General features: G+C 36.6%; 1 protein-coding gene across 4 annotated transcripts in view; it reads right to left on the bottom strand.

Moving 5' to 3' along the window:
* Positions 1-4,892: 4,892 nt before the first annotated feature.
* Positions 4,893-10,681, bottom strand: part of LOC134539580 (octopamine receptor beta-2R-like) — a 697,934-nt gene continuing 692,145 nt past the window's right edge. For all 4 annotated transcript variants that reach the window (XM_063381737.1, XM_063381735.1, XM_063381736.1 and 1 more), the window contains one exon: positions 4,893-6,894. In XM_063381737.1, coding sequence (XP_063237807.1) covers positions 5,434-6,789 — 1,356 coding nt within the window. In that variant the 5' untranslated portion in view covers positions 6,790-6,894 and the 3' untranslated portion in view covers positions 4,893-5,433. The remainder of the gene's footprint in view (positions 6,895-10,681) is intronic.

The following is a 10,681-nucleotide window of genomic DNA, read 5'->3' as shown; positions in this document are numbered from 1 at the left end:
AATTTTATGACGATTATAACAACATACTGCCAAAAACAGTTATTTTTTATATATCATAATAGCTGTCAAATTTTGTGTTTTATTAGTACATAATAAGTTTTACATGGTTAAATAAAACACTTATTAGGCTGTTTATTACGTATTATTTTTATACCAAAAACCGGTCTGCGAAAATTCCTTTGAACTTGTAATAAGTCACTCGCTTTTTAAAATCAAACTGGTATTTAAAATATATAGTTTAGCCTTTAAAGATTTGGAAATATTTCAAAAAATTAATACTTCATTGAAATAGGTTGTGTATCGATTACATTTTTTTGTGGTTGCGTATTTTGCCATTAACCATATTTAATGGACTCCTAGCTAATCTGAAACCATAAGGAATTATCCCCCACGTTTACTTGTGATTGTTCGTACGCATGTTTTGATGCTGCTAAATCTACAACGGATACTTTCTTAAAACATTTTTACTAATACTATTTAAACAGTCACCTTAACATTTAAATATTACAGCAATTATTTACTAGTAATCTCTTTTAATATACTACTCACTGTGAAGATGTCATAGGCAGTCATAATTTCCGAAAATATTGCTATTTTGATGCATAAGCACAGTATATAAGGATGAATGGCGTAAAGCACATATTGCCAACTTGAAGGTATAAAAATATTTTGTTTAATCTTTATGTACAATTTTAACCATGTCTTATAAACTCAAAGTAGTCATTAAACTTTGCAAACCATTGATAAATAATAAATAATAAATAATTAGTATTACATTTGTTTTAGAAAAATAAAGAACAGTATGAACATTTTGCAAAATGAGTTCAGTGAAAATTGCCATGTATTTTATATAAACATTAAGGCAAGTGTAATGTGCTACGTGACATACTACATATATTTGTAAAAAATTATGTAAAATATTTAGAGGACATGAGTTTACTGCCGTTTATTTTAGCACGCACTTACTATAAGCAGTTTAATTATTAAAAAAAACACAATAATAATGTCTTGCTCTAGCATCAAAATATTTGGATAATATAGCCCTACAATATGTAGTTGTTTGAGAATAATTAAGTAAAGAAAACAAATTTTTTTCTGTTGCACAACATTATGCATAGTTATTTTTTACACTATTTAAAAAAAATTTAAATATCGTCCAATAATGCAAAATAAACTTAATAGGATCAAAATAACTCGAAAAATAAATTTTTTGCACGAAAAGAAATTTATATATGCTTCTAGACCAAAAAAAAAAGAACGTAACGACGATTTAATTTAAAAAATAGTCAAGTGTAAAATAATAGACAAAGAACGCATATTTCAGTTTACTAGCGTTCACTTAGGATAGCGTAATGTGACAGTACGATTTGAAGAATTTAATTTCACTTCAAAAAAACACAGGTCTAATTTTTTTATAATTATTATTGAACTCACTTTTTCATTGCCGAAACACTGACTACGTATGGAAATTACTTTAAAATGTTTGTTTGAATTAAAATACTTGTTTTAAAACAGAAGTCTGTGCAAAATACTACAAAATTACTACAAAATTATATGTTTTTTAATTCTGCGTTAAAACAGTATAATATAATTTTTAAACCATTCCTTTGACTTTAAATAACATTAATTTTATACGTAATTTTCGGAATGAATGATATACTTACTCTGTATTTTTAAACTGTATTTTAATTAAAAAGGAAAAAAATAGCTTTTTATATCATAGCAATAACTTATCATCTAATACACAATTATGATTTTCATAGTCTATATGGTTTTAATATTTTATTGTTAAACATAGCCACAATTGTTTTACACTGTTGATTTGCGTACCACACACATATAGTACAACATTAAGATTCAATACAGCTTAAAAATATTTTTTTACAACTCTTTATGTACAAATTTGATTGAAAGCCTGGGAGGTAAAAAATTTTCTAAAAACATATTTCTGTTTCCAAACATAGACTAGCGAGAGTGTAAAATTTATCACCCAAAATAAAAAAAAATATCTTTATTATATTTATTCAACTACATAGTTCAAATTATAGTGTTTTTTTACCAGCAGTCTGTTACTAGTGTTAACATATAAGTAGGAGAAATATTTTGTTTATTTATTTAAACAATGTTTTTAAAACTACACTATGTAAAGTAACATAAATTGCTTTGATATATTTATAATTTTTGTCTGTGTAAGCAGCTGATGAGTATAAATAATATAATATTTAATAATAAAAATATTTAATTTTATTCTGTTATCTACAGCTATTTTATTACAATGTGACACACACATTAAAGCAACAAAAATTTAATTTGTTTTTCAATTTTACACTATTTCTTATTCAAAATTTTAATTACAAATGGTTTTCCTCAAATAAAAAATATTATCATGTTTAGTTTACGCGGATGAATTTGGTATCATCAGTAAACGAGATTATTTTAACAAATCGATGTATATAAAACTTGTTTCAAATTACTTTTTCAATTGATGAAACAAAATCAATTGTATAAAAATGTAAAATCCATAAAACTGGAAGTATCAAATCAAAAACGTTAAGTGAAGGTAAATATAAAAGGTAAAAAGAAAGCAATTTTATAAGGTAAATAGCCATGAAATTGCTCTATGCCTAAATAGTAAGATCGAAAACTAGTGCCAGTTACTTGCCAAAACTACAAATATTTTTTCAGGAGTTTAACTGTAACAATTATTACATACGTATTTTAAAAGTATTTTGTTACAGTATTATCACTAGCATACACATTACAAACAAATTCCGAAATATCACAGTTTTTATCACATGGCATTTTTCAAATATAATCTTTTTTTTTCATATATCCTCAGCTAGTCAATTTGTGCCTTTTGTTAAAGTGTGTGCAAGATTTGAAGTAAAACAACAGTATATATATATAATATATGAATAACATACATTAACCTATATATCCAACAGTAATCAACATAATTCAACAACTTTAAAATATTTCATATCCCCAACAAAGGAAGCAGTTACAACCTTTCCAACGAAACATTGAATATTTAACACAGTTATTTTTTTTAGGTAAATAAAAACTTCTAAATATATTATACATTTTATTTATAGCTTTAGCTGTAGAATGGTTTTACCATTTAGTCACAACAGTTATGATTATGATTTATTGTGTATGTATGTACATGTAGTAAAATATCTTATTAAGAAAATTAATAGAACTAAAGTTTTCAAATGGAAAAGCTACAAATTTTATATTTTTTACCACATAAGGATATCCCAAATAAACTGATTGAATAAAGCATATATTAATCTGTTCGTTATTATAATACGATTATAGATGTAGAACTATACACGATTAAAAGCGTTCACAGTGAAACAAGTAGCAGAAAACGATTGTCGCCAGCTTATTCATATATTTAAGCTTTCCAAGTCTATTTGTGCGGTATGTGTCATTCAGAACAATTGAATTGATCGGATTAACCATTATTCTTTCATTTCACGTATAATATATTTGGTCCACATTAAATTTAGAAGCATACATCAAACACATAGTTGTACTTACAATATAAAATAAAGAAAAATTATGAAGTCAGCCATGGTTAAAAAACAATTACTTTTTGTACACATAATGGAAATATAAATTCATATCAGTCAAAACTACTTACAAAAGGTGAAATTATTTTGAACTTATAACGTTTAACTATTATTGTTATGAAAATATGATTTACTCACGCTTTTATCTGTTTATTTTTAAGCATTTCTTATTTGTTACTAAACAAAATTATGAGAAACATTTTATGTACATACTAAACAACATTGTGTGAGCAAATATGATTAAAAGTGTCATATTACAGATGGAAGGAAATATGAATTATATACAAAAAGATAACATATCACAATTTTTTGACAGTCACGTGTTAAAAATTGCATTCTATCTTTCAAGCATTACAATTCTTCAGATAACATTAAAGTATTACTACTAATTATTTTTTCCGTATAAATATTGGCAACTTATTCGATAAACAATCGTAAATTTTTCAACTTTGAAAAGAAATCAGAGGTATTGCAAAGTTTTTATAAATCTCTTAGAAAACAATAAAATTTACAAGAAGTGTTTTATTTAGCGAACGATCAAAATTATTTATGTGTTGAAGTCAACGCAGAGGTACATATGCTGAAATACGAGGGATTTTTTTTCAACCTCCGAAGGGCTTTAAAAAAAGACAAATTTACAAAATATTTTACTACCAAAAGTTCAGCACGGTCTTGCTTATTTTTTCTAGATAATCACCAAAGCGATTGAGGCATTTGTCATATCGTAAAACAAGCTTCTCGATGCCTTCTTCGACGTAGTTAGCCGCCAGTGAATAGAGATACAGGGCCAGCGCCTGTATCTCTCTCTCTCTCGCGACGCCGCTGTGAGGCGGGTGGACTAATCGCGTGGCGCACAGACTCCCGCGTCAAGACTTATTGCAAGAGATGCTAATAGTGGGTAAGAATGCGCAGCGCCGGTAGTTCATCCGCCTCACAACAGTGTCGTGAGGGAGACAGAGATCCAGGCGCTGGCCCTATTATCTGTATTCACTGGCAAACAAATTATTCGAAGAAGCCATCAAGAAGCTTGTTTTAAGATATGACAAACGCCTCGATCGTTTTGGCGATTATGTAGAAAAATAAGCAAGACCCTGCTGAACGTTTGCTATTAAACGTTTTTGTAAATTTGTCTTTTTTATATAGCCCAACGTAAGTTGAATAATAAAGTCCTCTTACATATCCCAATGTAAAAATAAATTAAAAGAATTTTTTTATTGCTGTGCGTTTCATCATAAAATATGTTTTTAAGCAGGAGAGGTATTTTTGTGGAAATTTCTCCACTCTATTGTGTGTACATTGGAATTTCGTATCTTGTTTTATTTTTATTGACAGTGTTACAAACAAACGTTTACATTCTATTAAACGTACATAAAAAAAACATAATTTTGACAACTGTGGAAATCAGTCACTATTATTTACTATCGAGATTAGAACATTTTCCAAATAAGACATTATTGCAAAGAATTATCAAGAAAGTGGTTATTTGGAAACAGAAATATTGTTTATGTTTCAAACTAACTCAATACACAATACTATGCTGTGGTACCCGTATATATTGACTAAATTATAAGCTATTTCACAGCGTTTGTTCAAATCTGTTGGAAGTTTATAATCACACAATAATACAACGACAAATGACTAGTTTATCTTTAATCAAGATGCAGGACAGTTAGTCACCCCGGTGTTAGTCGGCACAAGAATTTCCTGGTGAATCGCTCATTAAAATTTCGTAAACAAACAGAAAAAAATAATAATGCCATGGCTACGCAATAAGTCAAACAAGTCTTCGGTACGGAGCGCACTTTCCTAGTCGTCAATTGAACTCGGTCACCGTGATCCTAACGTTACCTTCACATCACAGACTGCTGCCGAACTCGCTCGAACGTCTCCTGTCGATATGTTTGAGATATGTCTCCGAGTAGATGCTTTTGGTCCGCTCGTCGTAGCGCAGCGAGTGTCGCCTCACGTCCAGGGCGTCCAGGTCGGAGGGCGGCCGCCGGCAGAGGCTGCAGAAGGCGCACTGCAGCGTGTTCTTGAACGCCTCCCGGAAGTCGCGGTTGAAGTAGGCGTAGATGAGCGGGTTGAGCGTGGAGTTGAGGTAGCCGATCCAGAACATGAGCGCCACCACGCTGTCCGGGTTGTAGCAGCTGTCGTCGCACAGCGACGTGATCACGTACCACATGAAGAAGGGCAGCCAGCAGAGGATGAAGGTGCCCATGATGATGCCGAGGGTGCGCGCCGCCTTGTGCTCGCGCTTCATCTTGATGATGTTGCGGTCCTTGGTGGGCGTGGAGTGCAAGGTTCCCTCGCCGTGGTGCACCTCGTGCGCGGTGAGCGTCTTGGAGGAGCCTCCTCCGGTGCTGATCACGTCGCCGTTGGCGTTGCCGTACTCGCTGCTGTTGCGGTGGTGGTGGCTCATCAGCATGGCCTTGCCCATGCGCGAGTGGAGCTGCTTCTCCTGGCGGTTGGCCTCGCGGAAGATGGCCAGGTACGTGAACACCATGATGGTGCAGGGGATCCAGAAGGAGATGGACGACGACACGATGGCGTACACCTTGTTCACCTTGAAGTCGCACTCGTCGGGGTGCTGGCGCCGGTAGCCCTGGTGGAACTCGGTGGTGTACCAGCCCATGAAGATGGGCACGAAGGCGATGACTGCGGGCGCGAGCCAGGTGGCCACCAGCATGATGGCCACCACGCGCCGGGTCATGTTGATGGGGTACTTGAGCGGCTTCACGATGGCGTAGTAGCGGTCCACGCTGATGCAGCACAGGTGCAGGATGGACGCCGTCGAGAAGTACACGTCCATGGAGTTCCAGAAGTCGCACATGAAGAAGCCGAACAGCCAGCGGCCCGCCAGCTGCACGCTGAAGTTGAAGGTCATGGCGAGGATGGCGACCAGCATGTCGGCGAAGGCGAGCGACACCACGAAGTAGTTGGTGATGATGCGCAGCTTGCGGTGGCGCATCACGCTCACGATGACCAGCAGGTTGCCGAGGATGGCGGTGACGATGATGAAGCCCATGGCGCCCGCTTTCAGCACCGTCAGGAACACGTCGGTCCACTGCGGCGCCGACTCCTCAGTCGGCGGGGAGGTCGCCGTGCTGAGGTTGCCGTAGAGCTGGCCGACGAGCGTGGTCTGCAGGGTCGCCGCGAGCGGTGGGAGGGGGTGCCGTCCTGGCTGCGTGGTTCTGGGCGCGTGGGACGCCATCCCATAATAGTCCTGCGGGCGTCACAGGAGTCGCGCCCGCGGGCCTGCCTCGCGCAGCTTCAGCAGCTTCAGGAGATAGCCGCCCGCCGCTCGGTCGCGAACATTCTGGAAGCAAAGCACACGGCGCGACGTGAGCAACACAACACCTCATTTGATTTCTGTACCTTTACATGTTGCCAGAAATAGTTTGTAGTAATACAAGAAATATGTTGTAACTTTGTACAGCTGGCTTAAGGTTCCTGCATCCCTGGGGGTTCCTTGTAGACCCTCTGGGATATAGAGCGGATCAATGACGTGTCGGAGCTGTAGTTGGCTTAAGTATCTGAGGGAAGCTCTTAGTAGGATTCCAAAAATGGTGTGTGATGCGAATATATAGCCTCTCCCGCATACGGCAACCCATAGCCTTCCCGTGGCGCCAGTGTTTAAACAAATATGGGATATGCCGGGGGTGCCCACTCCTCTGACTTCCTCGGTGTGTCGGATCGGGAATTCTGGTGGATCAGTAAGCTGTGAGCAGGTGACTATGCTTTGTTCCTGCAGAAATTCCACTGGGGGGTTTTGGACCCCCAAACCCAAGTGCTGTCTCAAAGCATTGGATTCAACGTGAAGAATCCATGATGCATATGGAATAGCAAAGCGTGGTTGCGCTGCGGGGGTTTCCTCCTGGTCTGGGCACCCGGGCCCTGGCAGGGCTGTAACCCTTGGGCGGGGGATAGTCTAAGGGTCGGTAATTAAGGCAGTCCTTGGTTTGGTGTTACCTTACCTACCCGGGCTTTGGCACATCTGTAACCTTCGGGTGGGAGACATGCTGATATTGAAGTACCCAAGGTCATCCATGTCCGGATTCGGGGGTGCTCGGCCGCGTTGAGATTGCCCGGGAAAGCACTATACCTGAAAATGAAGGGTGCCATGGGACTGATCCTTTACTGTGATAGTTCCCGCTGAGATTTCCTCTAATGGCTCAGGATCAGGATTGGAGTAGGAAAACGTGGTGGTAGTGGTCCTCCTATGCTTGGAGAACACTGCGAAGGGTCCCCGCCCTGTTGACGAGTGGAAGTGTTGAGCTACTCAAGCTCGGGTACTAGCCTGCTGAGCTAGTAGGGGTTGGATAGGCCTCAGCTGGATCACGAGCAACTGGGTGACCGAGGGGTCCCAGGGATGTGAGTGGTATGGTTCCGTGTCGGTGCTACTCAGATCCCACAGAGGGGGCTGGCTCTGTAGGTGGTCTGGGGGTTTACGGCGGAACTGGGGGCGGGTCTCCTCAACCTCTCGACCTAGCCGTGCGCTCACCAGTAACATGCTGCGATTGGAAATGGCGAATCTAGTTCCCGGTTCTCGGAATCCATGTTTGGCACTGGTAAGAGTGTCAGGCATGTAAAAGACCCATCTTTCTCCTAACCAGGATAACGCCCTAACGGGATCATATGCCTGGGGGAGTATTGATGAATTTTATGAGGTGTGAACCTAAGTTACATGTAACTTTGTACAACGCATGTCTATGGTTAGTTCTGAATAGGACTTTCGAGATGATCTTACGAAAATTGGCGCATAATTTTTTTATTTTAATTGAAGTTTAATTCAAGCATTATTTTTTGGAAGCCGTGAGAAAGATAATCGACTGTTAGATAACTGGACTTCAGTTTTGTTTTTACTGTGGTAATAAATGTGCGTGGTGAATACTGGAAAGCTATTCAGGTAACGGTTCACAAAATTCTATTTACTATCGGAGGTCCTGGAACAATACTAAACATTAATGCTCGGGTAATTGTCCGAACCCAGTAACACTGCGATCGCCGTGCAGATGTTTTCATATTAATGTACAAAATTAAAAATATATGTTAATTTACATGAATATTTCTGTTAATTTACAAACACAATTACAGCACACAGTGCTTTAGTCACAAGAAATGATCTGTATTTGCCAAGATGTGAAACTAAAACAAATTTATACATTTAAATTATTTTATTTTTAAATGAAAGTTTTACATCAGTAATTACCTTAAAATGAATAGTTTTGAAATACTTTATACACATCTCAATACGTTATAACAATTTTAAAGTTTGTGTGAAAAATATTAATTTCAATAATTATTTTTAGTGTCGATTGTAGTAAAATGATAATGCCTGCATTACACATGAATTGATCCATAATTTAATACAATGAGGAATTTGTCTTCTACATGACTAAGATTAAAAAATGTATAATTGCGGGTGAGAAAATAGCTACATCAAGCTTTTTACACACCGTAGATTATCCAAGCAAAAAAAAAATTCAAAAAAATTTATAATGTTTGTTTTACTTATTTTACTAATTTAATTTAGTATATTTAAACTAGTCTTCAATACAACACTACAAAAAACACGTTTAATTTAAATTATTGTAAATGATAAACAGGTAAGTGTTTTAATAGTTAAATATTATACATAAAAATAATAAACTTTTTATATAAAAAATTTATGAATTTTATAAAAAAACTCTAACTTTATTTTCCACTTCATCAGTTTCAAAAAACGTGTCATGTTTTTCATAGTAAAATGTTGCATTAGTAATAATTATTCATTTTAAATATGATGCTAACTCACAAACAACTCAAAACATGTAATTTCGTTCAAAAATCCTTCTATAACAATATTTATTTGGAAGGAAATATTTTGTAAAGATAATTTTATCGAAGCAGTGATTTAAACCTTTAGTTAGATGCTTAAGATAATTCGTAGAATACGTTCGTTTACGTAGTAAATAACGAATGATTTAACTTTTGATATACCAAAGAATATATAAAATGTCTTATTTTTAACGCTGGTTCTAAAATTATCGTTTAATATTACAGAATTGTATTATAAGCAAATATAAAATATTCGTTTGTTTTCTATAACTTTTTTTGCATGTTTTTCTTTGTTAAATATAAGAAATTAACCGAGATACTTAAATCAATGAATCTGGCCGCATTTAGAATAACATAATGTAAAAGTTAAATATAATTATACAAATAGAACTATACCTTAAGTTCGAAAATCATTTCAGTATATATTTTGTAGAAACATTATAAATATCATTTTGCCTTTCAGTTATTTGTAATCGTTTCCTAATTATTTAAATTAAGAGAAAGTTGTGACGCTAGACAACACAACGTTTTAATATTTGTTATGTAGTTACGATACACCTTTACATTTAACAAAAATTTGGCAAGAGCAATTTTTTTTCTAAGTGTCGAATTAAAAATATATAACTTTTAAGGTGAGACCTGAAATGACTCTACATTATGGAGGAAATTTTAAAAGAAAAAAAAATTCCTAATAAACCAATTATTGTATTACTGATTTTACGAAGTTATGAATGAGCCATCACTAATGCGATTACATACCGAGCATTGTTTAGTAAGTGTTGGTCTAGTTGTATGGCTTTGCAGCCGTTCCAAGGCCACAACAAGAATCTATATATTTAAAAAGGAGCACATTGTAATAATCAGAGAGCTTAATCACTCCACGTTTTTTATCACGGTCAACAACGAAAAAAAAAGTTCCGCCGACGCGTTGTTAATAATAACAACGGATTGGATAATTTCCCCGCGGGCGCGCGTTCTTAATAAAAACAAAAGGGATGGGGGAACTGGTCGCGGCAAAGAGTTGGGTGAGTAGGTGTGGGGATGAACAGTGGAAGAGAGAGGGGGGGGGGGGGTGGGGCGGGCAAAATTCATAATGCGGCGTCAGCGGAGCACGTCTGCGCCCCCAGGCGAACCACCAATCCTCGGCAGAGCCCTCACTCCCACCAACACTCTACAGCCGTCTCCTGGGCGGGAGCGCCCTTGTGCTCCGCTGTTGGAATTCTCATTTCGCGCAGCAGGATGAAACCAGCGGCGAACCCTCCCCTCACCAACTCTCTCACAAACCC

The sequence above is a fragment of the Bacillus rossius genome, chromosome 15 (assembly GCF_032445375.1).
Source record: "Bacillus rossius redtenbacheri isolate Brsri chromosome 15, Brsri_v3, whole genome shotgun sequence".
NCBI lineage: Eukaryota > Metazoa > Arthropoda > Insecta > Phasmatodea > Bacillidae > Bacillus > Bacillus rossius.
Note: the sequence above shows the minus strand (reverse complement) of the source record. Positions and strands in the feature narration are given on the sequence as shown.